This window comes from Phocoena phocoena, chromosome 9 (genome assembly GCF_963924675.1).
Source record: "Phocoena phocoena chromosome 9, mPhoPho1.1, whole genome shotgun sequence".
NCBI lineage: Eukaryota > Metazoa > Chordata > Mammalia > Artiodactyla > Phocoenidae > Phocoena > Phocoena phocoena.
The window spans coordinates 100,839,262-100,866,781 of NC_089227.1; the positions used below are offsets into that span (position 1 = coordinate 100,839,262).

The window sequence follows — 27,520 nt, forward strand, 5'->3', positions numbered from 1 at the left end:
ATTAAACAGTGCCGTCTTTCTTCATAGACTACAGCGCTACTTCTATCACGTACATCTGTATATTCCTGCATTTAATTCTGGCTTCTCTCTTCTCTCTATTATTGTATTTGTGTATTTCTAAGGCTAATCACACCCTCTCTTGATTAGGATAGCTTGATAAGACGTTTTTATAACTTGTAGGTCAAATATTTCCATGCCATTCTGCAAAATCGTCTTAACCTAGGATCATCCCATTAAGTTCCACAAAAAATCTATGGAGATTTTCACTGGAATTGTGTGGAGTTTATAGATTAAAATGGGAGAGAATTTATATCTTTTTAATGATGTCTTCCCATTCATGGACATTTATTCAGATCTGTTTTTACATTCTTTCAATAATGTTTTGTCATTTTCTCCATAGATACCATGTGCAAAGATTTATTCCTGTTTATCTCGGTTTCTTGTGTTTTTTAAATTGTGATTTGGGATCTTCCTGTTGCATTTTCTAATTACTGGTATATAGGAATGAGATACTTAAAAAAATTTTTTTTTTAATATTTGACTGCATTGGGTCTTCGTTGCTGCACGCAGGCTTTCTCTAGCTGCAGCGAGCGGGGGCTGTTCTTCATTGAGGTGCGCAGGCTTGTCATCGCGGTGGCTTCTCTTGTTCCAGAGCACGGCCTCTAGGTGCACGGGCTTCAGTAGTTGTGGCACACAGGCTCAGTAGTTGTGGTGCGCGGGCTCTAGAGCACAGGCTCAGTAGTTGTGGCACACGGGCTTAGTTGCTCCTCGGCATGTGGGATCTTCCTGGACCAGGGCTCAAACCCATGTCCCCTGCATTGGCAGGTGGATTCTTAACCACTGCACCACCAGGGAAGTCCCTCTCTTGAATTTTCTGTCAACAGAAAATAGACAGTTTTCCCTCTTCCTCTCTAACATTGAATTGAAGTGGAGATAGTAGGTCATCCTTTCCTTATTCCTAACTTTAATGGGAACAATTCTAAATTTTCACTTAAATATTGTATTTACCGATATTAGTTTCCTGGGGCTGCCATAACAAAGTACCACAAACCAGCTGGTTTAAAATAAGAGAAATTTACTGCCTCGCAATTCTTGAGGCCAGAAGTCCAAAATCAAGGTGTCAGCAGGGCCGTGGTCTCTCTGAAAGCTGTAGGGGAGGGTCCTTCCTTGTTTCTCCCAGCTTTCGGTGGTGGCCGTCAATCGCTGGCTTGCAGCAGCATCCCTCCAGTCCCTGTCCCCTTGGCCACATGGCCTTCTCCCTGTGTGACTGAGGACACCAGTCATACTGGATTAAGCACCCACCCTACTCTAGTAGTACCTCATTTTAACTAATTACATCTACAACACCCTATTTCTAAATAAAATCACATTCTGAGACACTAGGGGTTCAGACTTGAATATGTCTTTTGGGGAGGACATAATTCAACCCGTAACACTGCCATAGAGTTGTGTTTTTTTAAGGAGAAGAAGTCTTATTAATTTTTTAGTTTAGAAATTTTCAAACCCACAGAGCACTTCTATACCCTCATCTAGATTCATTAGATGTTAATATCTTACAACACCCACTCCTTTTATACATAATCTCACTTCCTCTCCATCCCTTACCCCCACACACACACACAGCATCTATGTTCAAAATTAAGAGAGGCTGAGAATTTTCTCTTTTTTTTTGCAGTACGCGGGCCTCTCACTGTTGTGGCCTCTCCCGTTGCGGAGCACAGGCTCCGGACGCGCAGCCTCAGCGGCCATGGCTCACGGGCCCAGCCGCTCCGCGGCATGTGGGATCTTCCCGGACCAGGGCACGAACCCGTGTCCCCTGCATTGGCAGGCAGACTCTCAACCACTGTGCCACCAGGGAAGCCCTTCTTTTTTTTTGTTTTTGGTACTGTTTTCTTACATTGATACTTTGCTTTATTAGACTCATAGAATGAACTGTATGGTTTTTCCTCTTTTTCTTTTTTCTGAATATCTACATAAGACAGATAATGTAGATATTTGGAAAATTACATAAAATTGGCCTATAAACTATCCAGGCACTGGTATCATTTTTGGTTTCCTCTGTAATCCAGGTATTTTTTTAAGTGAATTTTAAAGTTTCCAAACATAAGGGATTTTTAAAAAAACATTTATTTATTTGTTTATTTGGCTGCATCGGGTCTTAGTTGCAGCACGCAGGATCTTCGTTGTGCATGTGGAGTTTTTAGTTGCGGCATGTGGGATCTAGTTCCCTGACCAGGGGTCAAACCCGAGCCCCCTGCATTGGGAGCGCAGAGTCTTAGCCACTGGACTACCAGGAAGTCCCCAAACATAAGGGACTTTTCTAAATTGTCTTTTAATTGCTGATTACTAGCTTAAGTGTATCATGGTTAGAATTTCTGGTCTGTTGTTTTGTTGCGATCTCCTTTGTGTCTTAAAGCTGGGTCAGAGTTTCAAAACATCTATGTGTATTTGAAAAGGTTAAATTTTCTCTTTTTGGCTGTTTTATATATGTATACTTTTGTATTCTTATTTATCTAATTTGACTTGACATAAATAGTAAGTTTGTCAGTGCTTGCTATATCTATCAGTCTATATTTGCTGCCCCCCACCCCCTGCCCTGTGATGTAGGCTGCCTAGGCTAGGCTTTGCTCCCGGATTAGAAACTGTGCGATCCTGGGATGTGGGCAGGTGAGGCAAGAGCTAGTGTGACCCGTCATGAATTATTCATGTATGCACTCCTCCAATCAAGGATTTATCTAGCACCTCCTATGTGCTGTCCATGAACATTTATTCTTTTTAAAAAATTTTTATCAACACTATTGAGATACAATTTACATAAAATAAAGTGTACCCATTGAACATGGGTAATCGGTTTTCATACGATGCTAACGTGTACTTGCAGGTTTAGAGTTGTGTTAGCTTCCCGAGGAGCTGATATTCGCATTCTCATGACGTCACTCTATCTCTTGTAGAGGCTTCAGATTCGTTCCCCGCTATTGCTCTGACCTCATCACTTATTCACCTCCCCTTCGCTCTACCCCCGCGGCACTGACCACCTTGCTGCTCCTCAAACATACCGACTATACTTCTATCTCAGAGGCTTTGCATGTGATTCTTCCCCGCTGGAATGTTGTTCTTCCAGACACCTGCGTGACCTGTTACTTCACTTCGTTCAGTTCTCTGTAAACACATGTCGCCTTATCAGAGAGGCCTTGAGAAATCACCCTGTACAAAACAGCAAGCCCCGGGCTTCCCTGGTGGCACAGTGGTTGAGAGTCCGCCTGCCGACGCAGGGGACGCGGGTTCCACGGAGCGGCTGGGCCCGTGAGCCATGGCCGCTGAGCCTGCGCATCCGGAGCCTGTGCTCCGCAGCGGGAGAGGCCACAGCAGTGAGAGGCCCGCGTACCACACAAAAAATAAATAAATAAAATAAATTTTAAAAAAATACAGCAAGCCCCTATTCCTCTCTGTCATCCTTCCTCTGATGGATTTTTTTTTTTTTGGTAATATTCATGGCTACGTGTCTACTCAACTGTGTGGGTGCTGCTGCCCACGTGATGACTGAAGTTGCCCTTAAATTGCAGTAGCTGAGACTTCCCTGGCGGTCCAGTGGTTAAGACTCCACGCTTCCACTGCAAGGGGCACGGGTTCGCTCCCTGGTCGGGGAACTAAGATCCCACAGCCATGGGGCAGCATAAACAAATAAGTAAATAAATAAATTGCAGTAGCTGAGACAGCTGTGATGAGCCGAGTGCTGTGCCCTCGGGCAGGAAGGAAAATGACAGCAACTGGGGGCATAATTCCATCAGGGAGAATTAGAAGGTGAGGGTTTTGCAAAGTGGAGACAAGGTGAGAAAGAAAAGCTATAATCAGATGGCCTGAATCTAAAGGAAAGGGGACTTTTTTTTGCGTGGGAGCAGAACTGTTATTGTTCAGAGGCAGCCATAAGTAGCTGGGAAATGCCGATGTTGCCCTGAACCCAAGGGTTCATGCAGTCAGGGAGGAAAAGGAGGAACTTTGTATCAGTAATGTTGCTGGGGAATTAGCATCTTCTAGGGAGAGTCTGGGCTTACATAAGGCGAGAAGGTCTGTAGGAGAATTTTGTGGATAAAAAATTAGTGTAGGGAAATTCACTTTAAATAAGAGAACTGTGGAAAGGGTAAAAGGGTGGTCCACAGTGGAAGAAGTTGTTTGGGGGAATAAATACAGGGCAATCTTGGGGTGAGAATGGAGTATCTTCTACCGAATTGACCTGGATGGTCAGCAGGCAGCCAAGATGGCAGAAATGGGGTGTAGATTTCAACTGCCGTCCTAAAAGCAAAAGGTTAACAAAATCTAACACGCCGTTGAGAGCTGACACTGTTGCTTGACATTCACACAGAATGAGAGATGATTTTGTTGCCTAAATATGGTAGACAGAATAATGCCCTTCCCCAAAGAAGGCGTCCTAATCCCCCAAACCTGTTAATATGTTACCTTATGTGATTAAAGTTAAGGGCCTTGGGATGGGGAATGAGCCTGGATTATCCAGGTGGGCTCACTCTAATCACATGAGCCCTTAAGACTGGAAGACCCTCCAGGCTGTGGGCAGAGGGTCAGAGAGATGTGCGTGATGACTCCATCCACTGTAGTTGGCTTTGAAGATGGATGAAAGGGACCAAGGAATGTGCGTAGTTTCTAGAAGCTGGAAAAGGCTTCTCCCCTAGAGCCTCCGGAAAGGAGGCCAACCCCTTGATTTTTTAGCCCGGGGAGACCTATGTTGGACACCTGACCTACAGGACTGTAAGAGAATATATTTTTGTTGTTTTATGCCACTAAGTTTATGTAAAGAACACTAATATATCTAGAAAGAGACCCCTATGCAGGTGCTTGACCTTGAGTTGGAGGGTGGTAGTTATCTGACTTCCTGACAGTTCAGCTGCTTCTGGAATTGCAGCTGCTCAGGCTGACCGGGAAGCTTTGCAGGTGGGAGCAGAGGGGCCACATGGTTTTGGGTAGAGGGGCCCTTGAGCAGCTTCTCCAAAGGCAGCCGTGCAGAGGGCAGTGTCTGACTCTCCGCCACAAACATCCAAGGGAGGTGACACAGGGCAATACAAAGAGCACTGGTTTTCAAACCAGAGCCATGGTTTCAAGTTTGGTAGGTGCCAGTTACCAGCTACGGGATCTTGGGCAAGCCACTTCTCCGAGCCTCAGCTTCCCAATCCATGATATGGGAACAAAGATATCTAACTAATGTAATTGTTGGAATAATTGAATGAGGTAATTATGAACACTTTTTTTTAAGCATTAAGTATTAAACAAATGCTTATTAGGAAGTGATTAGTATAAATTAAAATATTTAATTTACATGCTTCAAAATGGTAAAATACATAAAATAAAACTAGGAGAAATACAGAGCAAAAGTAATGAAAATATAGATCATTCACAGTGGAAAGTCTCTTGGAGATTTTAGAACTCACCAGCCTTATTTCCCAGTTAGAGAAGCTAATCTCCCTAACAGATCAGAGACTTGTCCCAGGTTACGTAATTCAGGACTCAAACCCACAAATTCTGGTTTCCATTGCAGTAAACGGTATCATCACACTACCGGGTCATGGAAACATAGCAAGCAAGCAAAAAAAAAAAAAGAGAAATTCAAATAGCCTAGTCACTTAATTGCTTTTTACAAAATCCAAATGGCTATGTTTAACAGATTTATAGTGTGAATGAAATGAAAATGTTTGGATATTGTACAAAAACTGATCAAACACTTAAGCAGAAAGAGATTCTCTGTAAATTCCCCCAAACTAGATTTTGCACACCACATTCTTAAACATCAATACAAAAAAAAAAAGAGCAGAAACATAATATGTAGGTTAATAAAAATGAAAATATGTAAGACCTTAAAAATGATGCTTTAGAGACCAAACTGAGAATATTTAAAATAAATATAATGAGTTATGTTTAAATGTAAAAATGTAGAAACTAAAGAAAAGAAGAAAATAAAATTAAATAAGAGGAGAAAAAGACCGAAAATATTGAGCGAGATTGATACAGCATTTGTTGTTTTTTAAAAATAGGGTAACAAACCTTGCAAAACCACAATCCCTAGAGAAATTGTGCAAATAGATTGCTACAGGAAAGCAGAAAGGAAGCTTCCACTCAGGGAAAGATGAAGAATATATCTCCCAACTTTTAACTTCAGTGAGTAATTCAGTTTTGAACATTCCACAAATATTTTTTTGGAAGGAAGTATGGGAAAGTTCCTTTATCAGGCAGATTGAACCTCATGCCCTTCAGTTATTTCAGATCCTAAGGAGAGAAGTTGATTTAATCTGGGAAGACAGTGTTTTAGATAAGATACAGATGATTATATGTAGGTTCTCTCTATAAACAATAAATAGAACAATCCTTTCTATAACTGCGGAGGCCAACAGAAGTCAAACAACTGCTCCACTTCCTGGCAATAAACTTAAATAAATATTTTGACATTCCCACAAAATATTCTTGTGAGTGTGGGAAGCAGCCAGGAGGGACCCCAGTACCCCTTTGCTCTCATTAAAGCATGTAAGTTTCCCCCAGAAAATGCCTTAGGATGAGTGAAAAATAATCAAGTTTCATTGAAATGTGGGGGCTAGGTAGCTTGTTCCCACATGCTTTGTAATTTAAATTAGTACTCAGAAAAACTCAATATTACTTTACATGTAGTATAATTTTTAATTATTTTGCAATTTATAATACTATATTTGTGGTCTTCCTGGGTCATTCAAATTGTCAAAGTTGAAAATATTTAAATCTTTAAATGCCAAGTGTATGTACGCTATATATGATAAAGAGGACACCGCAAGTTAGTATGGGAGAAAGGCATTTTTTGGGGTTTTGTTGTGGTTCTTTTTTAATGGCCCTCAAACAATTAGTTATTTGAGAAAAATTTTCATCTTCATCGAGACACCAAATGAATTATAGCTGGATTAATAATTTTATTTTTAAAAGTCAAACCATTAAGTTGTTATAAGAGAAATTTTTAAACAGAAAAAGAAAACAGATTAATACTTACCCGTTCTACAAAGAAGAAATTTCAAAGCTTAAAACGAATGGACTTGGGGCTTCCCTGGTGGCGCAGTGGTTGAGAGTCCATCTGCCAGTGCAGGAGATGCGGGTTCGTGCCCCGGTCTGGGAAGATCCCACATGCCGCGGAGCAGCTAGACCCGTGAGCCATGGCCGCTGAGCCTGCGCGTCCAGAGCCTGTGCTCCGCAACGGGAGAGGGCACAACAGTGAGAGGCCCACGTAAAGCAAAAAAACAAACAAAACCCAATGGACTTAAAAGTTATCATCACAAGAAAAAAAAATTTTTTGTAACTATATATAGTGACAGATTTTAACTAGACTTACTATGGTGATCATTTTGAAATATATATACAAGTATCAAATCATTACATTGTACAACTGAAATTAATATAATATGTCAATTATACCTTTAAAAAAAGGTAAAAACAGCTTACTACACAAAATGAAAAACTGTAAAAAATGATAAAATTAAATAACAATAGGCTGGGGAAATAGTATAACTAAGACAGATAAAAGTTAATATTCTTACAATGTAAAATGTACATATCAAACCATTAAAAAAAAAAAAAACCATGACTCCCATACCTAAATGGTCAAAAGATATAAACATTTCATTTGCAAATGGCTAATCACCTGAAAAAAATTCAACCTCACCAGTAAATTTTTAAAAATTAACCAGATATTATTTGTTTATTGAGGTGAGATATATACTTAACATAAGATTGAAATGAACGATTCAGGGATGTTTAGCATAGTCACAATGTTGTCCAACCAGCACCCCATGCAGTTCTGTAATATTTTCATCACCCCAGAAGAAAACCCCACACCCATTAAGCAGTTTCTTCCCATTTCCCCATATCCCAGCCCCTGGCAACCAACAATCTGCATCCTGCCTCCTGGGTTTACTTTTCTGGATATTTCATATTAATGGAATCGTACCTTTTATGTCTGGCTCTTTCACTAGCATAATGTTTTTGAGATTCATCTACATGCGTCAGCACTTCATTTTTTTATGTCTGGTTAATATTCCATTGTATGCGTATATACAGTTTGTTTCTCCATTCATCTGTTGGTAGACATTTGGGCTGTTTCCTTCTTTGGGCTATTGTAAGGAGTACTGCTGTGGACATGCATATACATGTATACATTTGAATTCTTTCTATTTTTTTATTTTATTTATTTAGTTTTTGGCTGCGTTGGGTCTTTGTTGCTGCGCATGGGCTTTCTCTGGTTGCGGCGAGTGGGGGCAACTTTTTTTTTTAACGTTTTTATTGGAGTATAATTGCTTTACAATTGTGTGTTAGTTTCTGCTTTATAAGAAAGTGAATCAGCTATACATACACATATGTCCCAATATCTCTTCCCTCTTGCGACTACCTCCCTCCCACCCTCCCTGTCCCACCCTTCTAGCTGGTCACAAAGCAGATTTCCCTGTGCTATGTGACTGCTTCCCACTAGCTATCTATTTTACATTTGGTAGTGTTTATACGTCTATATATACACTACCACTCTCTCACTTTGTCCCAGCTTACCCTTCCCCCTCCCCGTGTCCTCAGGTCTATTCTCTAGTAGGTCTGCGTTGCTATTCCCGTCTTGCCCCTAGGTTCTTCATGACCATTTTTTTTTCTTTTTAAGATTCCATATATGTGTTAGCATATGGCATTTGTTTTTCTCTTTCTGACTTACTTCACTCTGTATGACAGACTCTAGGTCCATCCACCTCACTACAAATAACCCAATTTCGTTTCTTTTTATGGCTGAGTAACATTCCATTGTATATATGTGCCACATATTCTTTATCCATTCATCTGTCGATGGACACTTAGGTTGCTTCCATCCCCTGGATATTGTAAATAGAGCTGCAGTGAACATTGTGGTACATGACTCTTTTTTTTTTTTTTGCAGTACGCAGGCCTCTCACTGCTGTGGCCTCTCCCGTCACGGAGCAACAGGCTCCGGACGCGCAGGCTCAACGGCCATGGCCCACGGGCGCAGCCGCTCCGCAGCATGTGGGATCTTCCCGGACCGGGGCACGAACCCGCGTCCCCTGCATCGGCAGGCAGACTCCCAACCACTGTGCCACCAGGGAAGCCCTGCACCACCAGGGAAGCCCTCTTTTTGAATTATGGTTTTCTCAAGGTATATGCCCAGTAGTGGGATTGCTGGGTCATATGGTAGTTCTATTTTTAGTTTTTTAAGGAACTTCCATACTGTTCTCCGTAGTGGCAGTATCAATTTACATTCCCACCAACAGTGCAAGAGGGTTCCCTTTTCTCCACACCCTCTACAGCATTTATTGTTTGTAGATTTTTTTCTTTTGTTGTTGTTGCAGTATGCGGGCCTCTCACTGTTGGGGCCTCTCCCGTTGCGGAGCACAGGCTCCGGAGGCGCAGGCTCAGCGGCCATGGCTCACGGGCCCAGCCTCTCCGCGGCATGTGGGATCTTCCCGGACCAGGGAAAGAACCCGTGTCCCCTGCATCAGCAGGCGGACTCTCAACCACTGCGCCACCAGGGAAACCCATGTTTGTAGATTTTTTGATGGGCCATTCTGACTGGTGTGAGATGATACCGCATTGTCGTTTTGATTTGCATTTCTCTAATGATTAATGATGTTGAGCATTCTTTCATGTGTTTGTTGGCAATCTGTATATCTTCTTTGGAAAAATGTCTATTTAGGTCTTCTGCCCATTTTTGGGTTGGGTTGTTTGTTTTTTGAATATTGAGCTCCATGAGCTGCTAGTAAATTTTGGAGATTCATCCTTTGTCCGTTGCTTCATTTGCAAATATTTTCTCCAATTCTGAGGGTTGTCTTTATGTCTTGTTTATGGTTTCCTTTTCTGTGCAAAAGCTTTGAAGTTTCATTAGGTCCCATTTGTTTATTTTTATTTCCATTTCTCTAGGAGGTGGGTCAAAAAGGATCTTGCTGTGATTTATGTCATAGATTGTTCTGCCTATGTTTTGATAGTGTCTGGCTTTACATTTAGGTCTTTAATCCATTTTTAGTTTATTTTTGTGTATGGTGTTAGGAAGTATTCTAATTTCATTCTTTTACATGTAACTATCCAGTTTTCCCAGCACCAGTTATTGAAGAGGCAGTCTTTTCTCTATTGTATATTCTTGCTTCCTTTATCAAAGATAAGGTGACCATAGGTGTTTGGGGTTATCTCTGGACTTTCTATCCTGTTCCATTGATCTATATTTCTGTTTTTGTGCCAGTACCATACTGTCTTGATTACTGTAGCTTTGTAGTATAGTCTGAAGTCTGAGAGCCTGATTCCTCCAGCTCCGTTTTTCTTTCTCAATATTTCTTTGGCTATTCAGGGTCTTTTGTGTTTCCATACAAATTGTGAAATTTTTCATTCTAGTTCTGTGAAAAATGCCATTGGTAGTTTGATAGGGATTGCATTGAATCTGTAGACTGCTTTGGGTAGTATAGTCATTTTCACAATGTTGATTCTTCCAATCCAAGAACATGGTGTATCTCTCCATCTATTTGTATCATCTTTAATTTCTTTCATCAGTGTCCTATAGTTTTCTGCATACAGGTCTTTTGTCTCCCTAGGTAGGTTTATTCCTATGTATTTTTTTTTGTTGTTGCAATGGTAAATGGGAGTGTTTTCTTAATTTCACTTTCAGATTTTTCATCATTAGTGTATAGGAATGTAAGCGATTTCTGTGCATTAATTTTGTATCCTGCTACTTTATCAAATTCATTGATTAGCTCTAGTCGTTTTCTGGTAGCATCTTTAGGTTTCTCTATGTATAGTATCATGTCATCTGCAAACAGTGACAGTTTTACTTCTTCTTTTCCGATTTGGATTCCTTTTATTTCTTTTTCTTCTCTGATGGCTGTGGCTAAAACTTCCAAAACTATGTTGAATAATAGTGGTGAGAGTGGGCAACCTTGTCTTGTTCCTGATCTTAGTGGAAATGGTTTCAGTTTTTCACCATTGAGAATAATGTTGGCTGTGGGTTTTTCATATATGGCCTTTATTATGTTGAGGTAAGTTCCCTCTATGCCTACTTTCTGGAGGGTTTTTATCATAAATGGGTGTTGAACTTTGTCGAAAGCTTTCTCTGCATCTATTGAGATGATCATATGGTTTTTCTCCTTCAGTTTGTTAATATGGTGTATCACATTGATTGATTTGCGTATATTGAAGAATCCTTGCATTCCTGGGATAAACCCCACTTAACCATGTTGTGTGATCCTTTTAATGTGCTGCTGGATTCTGTTTGCTAGTATTTTGTTGAGGATTTCTGCATCTATGTTCATCAGTGATATTGGTCTGTAGTTTTCTTTTTTTCTGACATCTTTGTCTGGTTTTGGTATCAGGGTGATGGTGGCCTCGTAGAATGAGTTTGGGAGTGTTCCTCCCTCTGCTATATTTTGGAAGCGTTTGAGAAGGATAGGTGTTAACTCTTCTCTAAATGTTTGATAGAATTCACCTGTGAAGCCATCTGGTCCTGGGCTTTTGTTTGTTGGAAGAGTTTTAATCAGAGTTTCAATTTCAGTGCTTGTGATTGGTCTGTTCATATTTTCTATTTCTTCCTGGTTCTGTCTCAGAAGGTTATGCATTTCTAAGAATTTGTCCATTTCTTCCAGGTTGTCCATTTTATTGGCATAGAGTTGCTTGTAGTAATCTCTCATAATCCTTTGTATTTCTGCAGTGTCAGTTGTTACTTCCCCTTTTTCATTTCTAATTCTATTGATTTGAGTCTTCTCCCTTTTTTTCTTGATGAGTCTGGCTAATGGTTTATCAATTTTGTTTATCTTCTCAAAGAACCAGCTTTTAGTTTTATTGATCTTTGCTATCGTTTCCTTCATTTCTTTTTCATTTATTTCTCATCTGATCTTTATGATTTCTTTCCTTCTCCTAACTTTGGGAGTTTTTTTGTTCTTCTTTCTCTAATTGCTTTAGGTGTAGGGTAAGGTTGTTTCTTTGAGATGTTTCTTAAGGTAGGATTGTATTGCTATAAACTTCCCTCGTAGAACTACTTTTGCTACATCCCATAGGTTTTTTTTTTTTTGTATTACGTGGGCCTCTCACTGTTGTGGCCCCTCCCATTGCGGAGCACAGGCTCCGGACGCGCAGGCTCAGTGGCCATGGCTCACGGGCCCAGCTGCTCCGCGGCATGTGGGATCTTCCCAGACCGGGACACGAACCCGTGTCCCCTGCATCGGCAGGCGGACTCTCAACCACTGCGCCACCAGGGAAGCCCATCCCATAGGTTTTGGGTCGTCGTGTTATCATTGTCATTTGTTTCTAGGTATTTTTTGATTTCCTCTTTGATTTCTTCAGTGATCTCTTGGTTATTAAGTAGTGTATTGTTTAGCTTCCATGTGTTTGTATCTTTCACAGATTTTTTCCTGCAATTGATATCTAGTCTCACAGCGTTTTGGTCAGAAAAGATACTTGATACGATTTCAATTTTCTTAAATTTACCAAGGCTTGACTTGTGACCCAAGATATGATCTATCCTGGAGAATGTTCCATGAGCACTTGAGAAGAAAGTGTATTCTGTTGTTTTTGAATGGAATGTCCTATAAATATCAATTAAGTCCATCTTGTTTAATGTATTATTTAAAGCTTGCGTTTCCTTATTTATTTTCATTTTGGATGATCTGTCCGTTGGTTAAAGTGGGGTGTTAAAGTCCCCCACTATGATTGTGTTACTGTCGATTTCCCCTTTTATGGCTGTTAGCAGTTGCCTTATGTATTGAGATGCTCCTATGTTGGGTTCGTAAATATTTACAATTGCTATATCTTCTTCTTGGATTGTTCCCTTGATCATTCTGTAATGTCCTTCTTTGTCTCTTATAATAGTCTTTATTTTAAAGTCTATTTTATCTGATATGAGAATTGCTACTCCAGCTTTCTTTTGAGTTCTATTTGCATGGAATATCTTTTTCCATCTCCTCACTTTCAATCTGTATGTGTCCCTAGGTCTGAAGTGGGTCTCTTGTAGACAGCATATATACGGGTCTTGTTTTTGTATCCATCCAGCCAGTCTATGTCTTTTGGTTGGGGCATTTAATCCATTTACTTTTAAGGTAATTATCAATATGTATGTTCCTATTACCATTTTCTTAATTGTTTTCGGTTTGTTATTGTAGGTCTTTTCCTTCTCTTGTGTTCCTGCCTAGAGAAGTTCCTTTAGCATTTGTTGTAAAGCTGGTTTGGTGGTGCTGAATTCTCTTAGCTTTTGATTGTCTGTAAAGCTTTTAATTTCTCTGTCAAATCTGAATGAGATCCTTGCTGGGTAGAGTAATCTTGGTTGTAGGTTTTTCCGTTTCATCACTTTAAATATGTCCTGCCACTCCCTTCTGGCTTGCAGAGTTTCTGCGGAAAGATCAGCTGTTAACCTTATGGGGATTCCCTTGTATGTTACTTGTTGTTTTTCCCTTGCTGCTTTTAATATTTTTTCTTTGTATTTAATTTTTGATAGTTTCATTAATATGTGTCTTGGCGTGTTTCTCCTTGGTTTTATCCTGTATGGGACTCTCTGTGCTTCCTGGACTTGATTAACTATTTCCTTACTCATATTAGGGAAGTTTTCAACTATGATCTCTTCAAATATTTTCTCAGTCCCTCTCTTTTTCTCCTCTTCTTCTGGGACCCCTATAATTTGAATGTTGGTTCAGCATTTAATATTGTCCCAGAGGTCTCTAAGACTGTCCTCAATTCTTTTCATTCTTTTTTCTTTATTCTGCTCTGCAGTAGTCATTTCCACTATTTTATCTTCCAGGTCACTTATCCATTCTTCTGCCTCAGTTATTCTGCTATTGATTCCTTCTAGAGAATTTTTAATTTCATTTATTGTGTTTTTCATCATTGTTTGTTTGTTCTTTAGTTCTTCTAGGTCCTTGTTAAACGTTTCTTGTATTTTCTCCATTCTATTTCCAAGATTTTGTATCATCTTTACTATCATTATTCTGAATTGTTTTTCCAGTAGACTGCCTATTTCCTCTTCATTTATTAGGTCTGGTGGGTTTTTACCTTGTTCCTTCATCTGCTGTGTGTTTCTTTGTCTTCTCATTTTGCTTAACTTACTGTGTTTGGGGTCTCCTTTTCACAGCCTGCAGGTTCGTAGTTCCCGTTGTTTGTGGTGTCTGCCCCCAGTGGCTAAGGTTGGTTCAGTGGGTTGTGTAGGCTTCCTGGTGGAAGGGACTAGTGCCTGTGTTCTGGTGGATGAGGCTGGAAATTGTCTTTCTGGTGGGCAGGTCCACATCTGGTGGTGTGTTTGGGGATGTCTGTGAACTTATTATGATATTAGGCAGCCTCTCTGCTAATGGGTGGCATTGTGTTCCTGTCTTGCTAGTTGTTTGGCATAGGGTGTCCAGCACTATAGCTTGCTGGTCGTTGAGTGGAGCTGGGTCTTGGCATTGAGATGGAGATCTCTGGGATATTTTTCCGTTTGATATTACGTGGAGCTGGGAGGTCTCTTGTGGACCAGTGTCCGGAACTTGGCTCTCCCACCTCAGAGGCACAGCTCTGACGCCTGGCTGGAGCACCAAGAGCCTTTCATCCACACGGCTCAGAATAAAAGGGAGAACAAAAGAAAGAATGAAAAAGATTTTTTAAAAAAAAGTTATTAAAATAAAAAACAAAAAATAATTAGTAAAAAATTTTTTTCAAGTAATTAAAAAGAAAGAAAAACCAAACCAAAAAACAAATCCACCAATGATAACAAGCACTGAAAACTATACTAAAAAAAGAAAACGGACAGACAGAACCCTAGGACAAATGGTAAAAGCAAAGCTATACAGACAAAATCACACATAGAAGCATACACATACATACTCACAAAAAGAGGAAAAGGGGAAAAAATAATATATCTTGCTCCCAAAGTCCACCCCCTCAATTTGGGATGGTTCGTTGTCTATTCAGGTATTCCACAGATGCAGGTACATCAAGTTGATTGTGGAGCTTTAATCCGCTGCTCCTGAGGCTGCTGGGAGCGATTTCTCTTTCTCTTCTTTGTTCGCACAGCTGCCGGTGCTCAGCTTTGGATGTGGCCCCGCCTCTGCGTATAGGTGGCCAGAGGGCGTTTGTTCTTCGCTCAGACAGGACGGCCGGGGTAAAGGAGCCGCTGATTCGGGAGCTCTGGCTCACTCAGGCCACGGGGAGGGAGGGGCACGGAGTGCGGGGCGGGCCTGCGGCGGCAGAGGCCGGCGTGACGTTGCAGCAGCCTGAGGCGCGCCGTGCGTTCTCCCGGGGAAGTTGTCCCTGGAGCCCGGGGCCCTGGCAGTGGCGGGCTGCACAGGCTCCCCGGAAGGAGGGTGTGGAGAGTGACCTGTGCTCGCACACAGGCTTCTTGGTGGCGGCAGCAGCAGCCTTAGCGTCTCATGCCCGTCTCTGGGGTCCGCGCTTTTAGCCGCGACTCGCGTCCGTCTCTGGAGCTCCTTTAAGCAGCGCTCTTCATCCCCTCTCCTCGCGCACCAGGAAACAAAGAGGGAAGAAAAAGTCTCCTGCCTCTTCGGCAGCTCCAGACTTTTCCCGGACTCCTTCCCGGCCAGCCGTGGCGCACTAACCCCTTCAGGCTGTGTTCACGCTGCCAACCCCAGCCCTCTCCCTTGGATCCGACTGAAGCTGGCACCTGAGCAGACAAGCCTCTCGGGCTGGTGAGTGCTGGTCGGCACCGATCCTCTGTGCGGGAATCTCTCCGCTTTGCCCTCTGCACCCCTATCACTACACTCTCCTCCGTGGCTCCGAACCTTCCGCGGGGGCTACTCTTCATTGTGGTGCGTGGGCTTCTCATGGTGGTGGCTTCTTTTGTTGCGGAGTGCAGGCTCTAGGCACGCGGGCTGCGGGCTCAGTAGTTGTGGCACACGGGCTTAGTTGCTCTGTGGCATGTGTGATCTTCCTGGACCAGGGCTCAAACCCGTGTCACCTGCATTGGCAGGCGGATTCTTAACCACTGTGCCACCAGGGAAGTCCCTGAATTCCTTTTAATATGTGCCTATTAGTGGAATTTCTGTGTCACATGGTACTTCTTAACTTTTTGAGGAGCTACCACACTGTTTTCCGCAGCAGCTGAACCGTTTACATTCCCACCAGCAACGTATGAGAGTTCCAATTTTTCTACATCCTCACCAACACTTGTTATTTTCTGTCTTTTTGGTCTTGTTTTAATTCTAGCCATCCTGGTAGATATGAAGTGGTACCTCACTGTGCTTTTAATTTGCATTTCCTTAATGACCAGTGATGTTGAGCATCTTTTCTTGTGCTTGTTGGCCATTTATATATCTTCTTTGGAGAAGCAGATGGTATTTTTTCACCTATCAAATTAGCCGACATGATTTTAAAATGTGTTATGTAATATTATAGAAGCTATTTTAAGTGAAAAATGCAAAGTGTTAATTGAACAGTGTGTGTGCTGCCAACAGTAAAAAAAAAACCAAAACTATACATGTTTAAAAATGGGGCTCTTTTTAGCTCAGTTCTGATTGAGGCATGAAGACAACAGATGTTATATTCCAAAGTGAGTTGTTGGACACAGTACCATAAAGAAATTTCAAAATAGATATCTGAGAAGCAAACTCAGCTACACTGAATCAGATCGTTAGAATTAGAGATGATTTTTAGAGAAAGCTGCTTGCTAAATCCTGGTTAGAGGAACTTGATGTGAATTTCCTGTGTTGGCGGCTCAGCACATCCTCAGACATCAGTACAACAAAACCAGAAACCTATTGGGGGTGAAGAGAAATGAACGGATGTTGGCTTCTCACCTGAGAATCAAAGGGGCAGAAGAAGGGCTGTGGCTAGCTACGGAACCAAGGACTTTTGCTTCAGTGTTAGTATCTGTTCTGATGGCAGAGTTTGCTCAGGCAGTGGATGTTTGGGTAAGAGAGCGATAAAGATCGTCTTAGATCATGTCCAATGGGGCTATCTAGAAGGATGGACAGATCTCAACAGAGGAGAAGCTAGAGGTAGAACACAGGACCCTAAGTTGCTGAGGTGGGAGTCTAGACCACCCGGATAGAATGCATTTGCCCAGTTTATGGGAACTGCAGATAAGAGACTACCAAGGATGGGAAGGGGGGTGGTCCTCAAAATCACCATGCAGCCACACCGTAATAGAAGGAGTCAGCTCAGAGCACCCTGCTCGTTCACCAAGAAAGAACTTCCCTGCCCCATTCACTTGTCTCTTACCCTCCTTTGGCTTTAGTGAGGTCTGAAACCACAGAGGGTAAGCTGGGGAAGGAGACCAGTAAGGAAGAGCTAAGAAGATTTAATGCAAAGGAAAGTGACCCTCCCACAGGGCCACCTGGTTGGGGGGTGGGTTCTGCATGCAGGCAGGGAAGCTTCGATTGTAACAGGGGCCTGAAAATTCTAATTGCTGAATTGAGACTGTTTTCAACTTCCGCTGTCTAATAAGACTTCCAATTAACCTAAGAGAGCAGAGAAGTCTTGGGGCCTGCTCTGTTTTATAACCAGTGACAGGGAATGGACCAGTCCTCCCTATAGATTTATTTATTTATTTACTTAACTTATTTACTTATTTATTTATGGCTGAGTTGGGTCTTCGTTGCGGTGCGCAGGCTTCTCATTGCGGTGGCTTTTCTTGTTGCAGAGCACAGGCTCTAGGCTTGCGGGCTTCAGTAGTTGTGGCTCGTGGGCTCTAGAGCGCAGGCTCAGTAGTTGTGGCGCACTGGCTTAGGTGCTCCACGGCATGTGGGATCTTCCCAGACCGGGGCACAAACCCGTGTCCGCTGCATTGGCAGGCGGACTCTCAACCACTGCACCACCAGGGGAGCCCTTCATGGTATCTATTTAACCACAAAAGTTTTTAGTTTTGATGAAGTCCAGTTTACCTGTTTGTTTTTTCTTCTGTTGCTTGTATTTTCGGTGTCATACCTAAGAAACCATTACCTAACTCAAGGGTCGTAAAATGTATGCCTGTTTTCTTCTAAGAGCTTTATAGTTTTAGCTCTTACCTTTTGAGGTCTGTTATCCATTTGACTTAATATTTGTGTTTGGTATGAGATAGGGGGTCCAACTTCATTCTTTTCATGCAGATATCCAGTTGTCTCAGGATATTTATTGAAAAAAATGATTCTTTCCCAATTGAGTTGTCTTGGTACCCTTTTCAGAAATCAATTGACAATAGATGCTTCATTGATTCTGCACCATTAATTCTATACCTTTGGTCTATAAGTATCTTATGCCAATATTATATTGTTTTGATTATTGTCGCCTTTTAGTAAGTTTTGACAGCAGGAAATCCTTCAACTTTGTTCTTCTTTATCAAGATTGTTTTAGCTAATTTGGATCCCTTGCCTTTCCATACGAATTTTAGGATCAATTTCTGTAAAAAGAGCCAGTGGGATTTTGATAAGGATTGAACTGCATCTGTAGATTGATTTGGGAGATTATAAAGCATTTTAATAATACTAAGTCTTCTGATCTAAACATAGGATGTTTTCGTACGTTCCTATGATTTTATGTTGGCTACAAGAAAAAGTCTAACCTCTGCACCTGAGTTTTGAGGTCCCTTCCAATTTGAGACCACCTAATATATTTTAACACACATATTCTTTATTTTGGCCATGCCAGGTTTTCCCATGTTCTCAAAGCAGAATAGACCCTCACTAAAGCTTGAATTCAAGAGGAAAAGTAATTATGCATCTTTGCATCCCAAGCACCAAACTAAACACCAAGGAAGGTTTCCTTGCAGTAAACATTTGCGACATTGGGTTGATCAATCTAGGCTGAGATAAAATGACATCTTAAAATCGAAGGTCAGCTCAGTTCCATCTGCTTCTTTAGAATCTTCCCCAGACTCCTCTCTAACCCACAGTTCACCAGCTTCTTCTGAGTATCTGTGGCACCTGATGTCCTGCATTTTTGATACAATATAAAATATGTGTTTCTTGTCTCCTGCCAGTGAAGCTGAAAGCACCTTAATAGCCAAACACATAGTAAATGCTGGACGAATGCTTGTCGCCTTGATTTAGGTGTTTCCTACACATGCGCTAACACTCGCCTGTTCTTGCCTCCCCAGGGGATGTTCTGGTGTTCCTGGATAGCCACTGTGAAGTGAATAAAGTGTGGCTGGAGCCCTTGCTGAATGCCATTGCCAAGGACCCCCGAATGGTGGTGTGTCCGCTGATAGATGTCATTGATTATGTGACCCTGGAATACCAGCCCTCTCCTGTTGTCAGGGGAGCTTTCAACTGGTATCTGCAATTTAAATGGGATCATGTTTTCTCTTATGAGATGGATGGACCAGAAGGGCCTACTAGACCTATCCGGTGAGATTTCTTCTGGTAATGGAAAAATAGCATGTAGGTATTGGGAGCAGGGGGAAGCTTTCAGAGATTATGACTTTGATTTCATGAGCTTAATGAAGAGAAATATTTTATTATTTATCTTGTTTCTAAAAGTCTGTAATAATAGAATGTGGTAGGTTTTGTTTCTTTAAGTTTCGCTCACTGGGAATGTGCATCTCACCCCAGTTCGGAATACCACCATGGTTAGTGTCCCTCTGATTTCAGAGGTCCAGCTTTAAAATGTGGACTTGGTTCTCAGGAACAAGTTGCATGTTTAGCAATGATCAAAATACTAGCACTGGGCTTCCCTGGTGGCGCAGTGGTTGAGAGTCCGCCTGCCGATGCAGGGGACACGGGTTCGTGCCCCGGTCGGGGAGGATCCCACGTGCCGTGGAGCGGCTGGGCCCGTGAGGCTATGGCCCCTGAGCCTGCGCGTCCAGAGCCTGTGCTCCGCAACGGGAGAGGCCGCAACAGTGAGAGGCCCGCGTACCGCAAAAAAAAACCAAAAACTAGCACTGTGGATAGCCCAGAAAAAGTCGATGTCTTTGCCAAATTCATGTATAAAATATTTATCCAAGTGCTTCCATCTGTAATTTTATAGGTTGAGATGAATGTGATTTTCCTGGAATATCAGTCTTGGAAAATATATTTCTAAATGTGAGAATAATTTGAATGTTATGAGTTCTAACTGCACTTGTGAGGTTGTTTCTCAAGAGACTTCCTCCAGATCACTCCCCACATTTACTGATAACTTTGACACCAGGCTCACTTCTCCTTTAATGTTAACCTCTTTGTTTTACAAACCACGAGTCAATTTTCTAATGCCATAGCCTAGCAAGTCCTTGATCTTTGCCTCTATTTTAATTTAGCCAGAGCTGTGTGATCTTGAATGAGTTACTTAACCTCTCTGCACCTTATTTCTTTATCTGTAAGTCTGGAGAATAACAGTACTTCACAGGGCTCTTATGAGAATTAAATGACATATATCAAAGCTTAGGACAGTATCTGTCCATAATAAGTACTGTATAAATGTTAGATATTTAATATTATTCCTACAGCCATACCCTGGATCTTCACCTTCTAAATTACCAGTTATCCCTCTCCTTGGCCACAACCCAGGACCCTCCTGGCTTTTTCCTGCTCTGTTCCCCCCACGCCCACCCTTGGACAAGATGTCCAGTTCTTTGACTTCTCTTTTTACCCCTCACAGTTTTCTTTCTGCTTCTGTGGTCTAGACTTTCTGATCTATAAATTCTCTTCTCTTCTGCCACATCCCACTGCACTTCTGCCACGACAGCCCTGCAAAGCTCCAACCCTGGTTCAATTCCACCATCTATTTCCTTTGTTCCTTTAAGAGATGTGAATTGATTCTTCACATTGATGGTTCTCCGGCCTCATGCTGCCTTGCAATCCTTTTATCCACTCATTCCCAGAAGTGGGTATTCCCATTCCACTTTAGTACTTCCCTTAATCCCAATAGCTGCCCCTGCCCTGAACCCCTACTCTTAGTAGGCAAACTGACCTCTTAAATCAAGGATGAAATAAAGACTATCTAAGAAGTGGGAGGAATGATTGGGAAATCATATAGTATCAATACTTCATGCCAGAACTGTAATGGATTATGCAGCCATTAAGCATGACCACATATGAACACTGTATAGCCATCTTCCAGATCTCCCATTGCCTTCTCTAATCCAGTGATTAACCAGCTCCAGGAGACCCATCCTTTGTGATGATTCTCATATCACATCTGTCCATCTCTCTGACAGTCCTCATGGCCCAAGCCATCACTGCTCCAGGCTTAGACTCTACACCCTAAGGGACAGTCTGGCCTACAGCTCCTCCTCTTCATTCCAGTCTCTCTGTTGCTACGTTAATTTTCTTAAAACCCCACTTTGCACATGTCACCCATCTTGCTTATTGTCTTTCCACTGCCTTTAGGATAACATGCAGATTCCTTCGTATAACTTCGAATGACTCTTCGTGTGACTCATAACTTTGTATGACTCTGATATTCCTCTGCCCCAGCCATCACTTGTTAGATGTTTAGGGCTGCCATGTACAGCTGCACAGGCTGTGCACTGCATATTTCCAGAAGGCACTGTTCACAAAGACTATAGGTAATTAGCATCCCTGGAGTTGTGCATTAAGGCAGCTGTTAGGGGACTTCCCTGGTGGTCCAGTGGTTAAGATGCCATGCTTCCACTGCAGGGGGCACAGGTTTGATTCCTGGTTGGGGAACTAAGATCCCAGATGCCACATGGTGCGGCCAAAAAAAAAAGAAAAAACAAGGCAGCCCTTAGCTGGGCCAGTTACCTCTCTCAGCTTCAGTATCTTCATCTGTAAAATGATGATAATAATAATACCTTTGATTTCAGACTCTTGAAACCATGGCAACAGTTGATTCGAATGAATCCCAGAGTTTTAAAAACCAAAAAAAAAAAAAATAATAATACCTACCTCTCTGGATTACTGAGGGCCTTAAATGAGCCAATACTTGTAAAGCACATAACTAAAGGCCTGACACAGAGGAAGGGATCAGTATAAATGGTAGCTATTGTTAATGTTACAGACTTCAGGATGAAAAAGAACAAAGTTATACTTCATTTAAATAAAACTTAATATGTAAAAATCATGATTTACTAAAAAATTAAAAAATAAAGCATCTATCTTTTGAGTTCATCTCAAAGTAATCTAAAATGAAGTTACTTTTAGTAAGAAGTAGCTGAAATACTCCATTTACCAAAAAATTGACTTATAATTTTTGTAATATTTCTGTATCTCACATTTTAAGTATTTTTTAGGCTGTAAAAATTCAATATGGAAATAGGATTTCTAATAGTCAATTAGAAAAGTAACATTTTGGAACTCTAATACACTGTTAGTATGTATACATTTGTAAATGCTTTTTGAAAATTTGGCAATATAAATTTAAAATTTTATAAATATTCTTACTCTTTAATGCAGTAATTCTACTTCTTACAATTTATCTTCAAGGAGTTGAGAGATAGGTCCAGAAATATATATTGTATCAATATTTATTTTAGTAAGAAAATCAAAGCAACATAAATGTTCGATATTGAAATGGTTAAAAAAGTATATTCATATTTTGTAGAATATTATAGAGTTAAAATTTTTGAAGGCTAGTTAGCTAAAAAGGAAAATTCTCACAATATGTTAAATTTTAAAAAAGGCCATAAAAAACTTACATCAGTATAATGTGGAATCTAAAATATGATACAAATGAACTTATTTACAAAACAGAAACAGACTCACAGACTCACAGACATAGAAAACAAACTTATGGTTACCAAAGGGGAAAAGTGGGAGAGGAATAAATTAGGAGTTTGGGATTAACATATATACACTACCTTATATAAAACAAATAATCAACAAGGACCTACTGTATAGCACAGGGAACTATATTCAGTATCTTGTAATAACCTATAATGGAAAAGAATTTGAAAAATAATATATATATGTCTATTAGAATCACTTTGCTGTACACCAGAAACTAACACAAAATTGTAAATCAACTATACTTCAATTTAAAAAAATCAGTATAATACCAATTGTGTGATTATATATGTATATATTACATATGGAATATATATTATACATATGATATGTTATAATACAATTATAATGTATAATAATATATGTAAGAAAAATATAGGTTGTTTTAAAGAGTTAAAGGAAAAAAATTAATTTTAGGTATTAGCCATGAATTAGCATTCATATCTGAAGATATATTTTTTCCCCTACTTACAGTAGTTCTAATGACAAAAATAAAAGGTGGGTGAAACTTAGAACAAGCAAGGAAAATCGTGGCCTTAAGCGTCCACCAATGACACTCGTGGCCCCCAGGGAGGGGGATATGCAGGGACCAGCTTCGTCCAGTTACCAGATAGGATGACTCCTAGGAGACTACAGGCGTGCTGCTCTCTCTCACAATTAAAAAAATCAAATGATTTTATTTTATCAGCCATTTCCCCTTTCCTTTTCTCTCCTTTGTATTAAACCACCTAGAAAGAGTCGTCGGTATCGCTCTCTCCAGTTCTGTTAAACAGTTCACTCAACTCTAAGCTCACTGCAGTCAGGCTTTGCCCTCCCCGCTAGCTTCACACTGTCTTGTCCAGTCCTCAGTCCTAGTCTCACGTGGCCTGTCAGCCGTGTCCATGCTGCTGGCCTCTCCCTCCTCTTTGACGGGCACTCTTCCCACGGCCCCCAGACCACCAGAGCCCCCAGCTCTCGCTCCTACTTCACCGCTGGTTTATTCCATGCCCTTTGCTGATTCCTCCTCTCCTCCCCGACCTCTCACTGCTGAAGTGCCCAGGGCTCTGTCCTCTTCACCTCCCCTCGCTCACCCATTGCTTCTCATCCACCTTGTACTGGTGACTCTCAGGCTCTGACCTCTCTCAGAACACCAGACTCCCCTATCCAGCTGCCTACTGGCATCTCCACTTTCATGCTGAACAGACACCTCAGATATGTCCAAAACTGAATCTTCCCACCAAAAACTTCGTTCCACCGTAGCATTCCCGTCTCAGTGCATGGTAACTCTAGGGGCTTCCCTGGCGGTCCAGCGGTTAGGACTCCGCGCTTCCACTGTAGGGGGCACGGGTTCCATCCCTGGTTGGGGAACTAAGATCCCACGTGCTGCAACGCGGTCAAAACAGACAAACAAACAAACAAATCAGTGCATGGTAACGCCATCTTCCAGGTTATCCAGGCCAAACTTCCTCCAACCCTGCACATCCCACCCATAGCAAGTCTGCTGGCTCCATCTTCAAAACCTATATAGAATTCAGCCACATCTCATCTCCTTCATTGCTATACCCTTATCCAAGATGCCATCATCTTCCTCTGGGACCATCACAACAACCTCTAACTAGTCTCCCTACTTCCACCTTTGCTTGTTGATTAACTGATTTATCCCTAACACATCATAGTGGCTTTACATAGACTTTTTGGAACAATGAATGAATGGAACTGTAATTATTTTCAAACTACATAGTTTGGTATTATTGGGCTCTGCTGTTGGCCCACCAAAAAAGGTGCTATATAACATTATGGTTTTCCCAGAAGTAAATATGACAATTCGCTTAATGCCTTTAGAAAGGGAGACCTCTAAATTCCCACTACCCAATTCAATCATCATCCCTGTGGGAAGCTCACATACTAAAGAAAATTTTCCCTGTCACCAAGACAACGTTTTAGAATAGATTGCTTACAAAATTTGATGAGAGCTAAGTTAAAGCTCTTGTTGCCTATTTTGTGGTAGTTGTGATTTTACCTTAGTAATTTTACATACTTCAATGTATATTAAGATAATTTTGGTGTTAGTATGGGTGTTTTCTAGTTTTTAACTGTTATCACTAATATTTAATATAGTTTTGGCCAAAACCCATAATGACTGAATTTATGGAATAAATTTAATATTTGTGTGTCCTTTTTAGGTCACCTGCAATGGCTGGAGGAATTTTTGCTATAAATAGGCATTATTTTAATGAAATCGGACAGTACGACAAAGGCATGAATCTCTGGGGAGGAGAAAATTTGGAACTTTCACTAAGGGTAATTAAGACTTTTTGTTTTAAATAGTTACCTTTGTACACAGAAAGTAAAATCTAACTCCAAGTCATGTAATGTGCTGTGGCAGCAACACCCTGTTTCCCTACACAAGCATCTGGTGCCGTTCAGGTGTCACATGAAGTAAATGATTTATGGGATTCCTCACAGAAATGGAAAACCTTTAACAAAAGACCAGATTTTCTTACCTATGCTTTTTCTAATATATGGTATGTCAGATTAATGTGATATTTTTATCCGTTTGTGGAATCTCTTTTTTATTATTCTGATTGTCTTGGTATTAGTAGTGTGTTGAAAAAACACAGGATTAGGAGGTAGGGGACTTGGGTGTCGCTGAATTTATGGGGTATGTTAAGTCTCAGTTTCTCCATCTGTAAAGTGAGAGGATTTGGTAGAAGATGTCTAATAAGTTTTCTCCTAACTCTTAAATCCTGAGATACCTGCCACAACAGGGATGAAACTTGAAAACATGGTAAGTAAAAGAAGCCAGACATAAAAGGCCATATATTTATGAGTCCATTTGTGTGAAATGTCCAGGCTAAGCAAATCCATAGAAATAGAAAATAAATTAGTGGTTGCCAGGGGCTGAGGGAGGAGAGTGACTGCTAACAGGTACCAGTTTTCTTTGTGGGGCGGTAAAATATTCCAGAGTTAGACGGTGGTAATGATTGTACAACCTTGTGAAAATACTGAAAATCACCGAGTTGTAGCCTTTGAAACGTGGATTTCTGGTGGTGTATAAATTATGTCTCAATAAAAATAATAGATTTAATTTTTTAAAAAATCCTAATATATTGAAGCACTAGACATTAGGGTGAGTCTCAGCCCTACCACTCACTTGCTGTATGATCCTTGGCAGGTCATTCATTTTTCTAGTTCTCGGTTTCCTCATCTGTTAAACAGGAATAAGTAAAAATGCCATTCTCAGAATTTTATAAAGATTTAATATGGGAATTCCCTGGTGATCCAGTGGTTAGGACTCCCTGCTTTCACGGCTGAGGGCCCGGGTTCAGTCCCTGGTAGGGGAACTAAGATCCCGCAAGCCGCATGGCGTGGCCAAAACAAAAAAGAAATTTAATGAAGTAATGAGGGTGGAGAATAAGGTACAAAGTAGATATTCCTGGAGAGTCTGAAGAAAATACTAAGCTATTCAAACGTTTATCATATGTTAATCATAGGTAATTTTTTGTATTTGACTGAATTCTAATAGATTTTTATAATGATCATTTTGAACTGTGCATAAAAGTCTGGGCTGTGAGCTCGCCATCATTGCCCTTCACATCTTTTTCTCCCTTTTCTCTGCTTTGTCTCTTTTCCCAACAGAGACAACTGGGTATAGAGAAAACAGCTTCATTTATGGCTAAATTCCTATTCTCTCTGAGCTTTAGTTTCCTTACAAGTAAAATGAAGAAAAGAATTCTCTCTATTACAGGGTTGTTGTAAAGATAAGAGTTTATCGGAGCTGATAAATAAGTGACAGCCATTATTGTTCCGCTTTAATTTTGCCAACTGCTCTTTATACTCTCTGAAGTCATCTGCAGCGATTATACTTTGAACTGTGTTTCTCTTAGCATGTATTAAGATGTTCACCAGATTTGCTTTTTGTGTTTTTCCAGTTTTTTTCTGCTTTGGATTTTATCTCCCTCTTCCTTCTTTTGGCGGGCTACTTTCTACATTTTTTAAAAGTTAGTTTAAGCACAGTCTTCTCTCGTAATGCTTCAGATACCTTACTTTGAATATAGGAATATCTAGAGCAATATATTTTTCCTTCAAGTCCCTGTTTGGCAGTATCCTGTAAGTTTGTTATTTTCATTGCTTTTTTTTTTTCCTACTCATTTGTTCCCTTCTGATCCGGGCATTATTTTTATTTATTTATTTAAAAACATTTTTATTATAAAAATAATACAAATGGAGAAAAACTAAAATATTGAAGAAAGGTAAAGTCATGCATTTCCTGCCCTGCCATCCTATTATAACCAGTTAGTAATTTATTTTGTCATCTTTTTATTATATACTTGGTGTGTTATTTATAGCCATAATCATATGCATTCATACACTTTTCTATCTTGCTTTTTGATACTAAATATTTTCTCATGTTTTTCAGTATATTCATGACTAATTTTTAATAGATGCATAACATACCATTCATTAGCTACATATGTTTATTGACTATTTCCCCAGACCAGGGGTTGGAAAACTATGGCCCTGCATTTGCAAATAAGTTTTATTGGAATACAGCCATATCCATTCATTTAGATACTGTCTATGGTTATTTTTGTCCTACAAACAGCAGAGCTGAGAAGTTGTGAGAAAGCCTATATGACCTGAAAAGCCTAAAATATTTCCTTTCTGGCCCTTTCCAGAAAAATTTTGCTCACCCTTGCCTTAAACTGTTAAGTCATTTACAATATGGACTATTATATGCCCCAAAATGTCACTTGAAACATCTTTTCCATATAATTGTTTATACTTTAGGCAACTTAATTGGGAGGCATTAACAAAGGTGGAAAAACTGGGTCTACTTAAGAAAGATGTTTTTAAGGTTAACACTGTCCCCTACTATCTCCCTTGTAATATTCTAGCTATGATACAGTACAGGTGGTAATAAGAACAGAAGAAAAAGA

The 27,520-nt window shown here is 40.6% G+C and overlaps 1 protein-coding gene across 1 annotated transcript in view; it reads left to right on the top strand.

Annotated features, from left to right (window-relative positions):
- GALNTL5 (polypeptide N-acetylgalactosaminyltransferase like 5) overlaps nucleotides 1-27,520 on the top strand; it is a 68,247-nt gene that overhangs the window by 20,690 nt on the left and 20,037 nt on the right. The window contains exons 5-6 of the mRNA XM_065883764.1: nucleotides 19,037-19,286; nucleotides 24,764-24,881. Of these exons, the coding sequence (XP_065739836.1) occupies nucleotides 19,037-19,286; nucleotides 24,764-24,881 (368 nt within the window). The remainder of the gene's footprint in view (nucleotides 1-19,036; nucleotides 19,287-24,763; nucleotides 24,882-27,520) is intronic.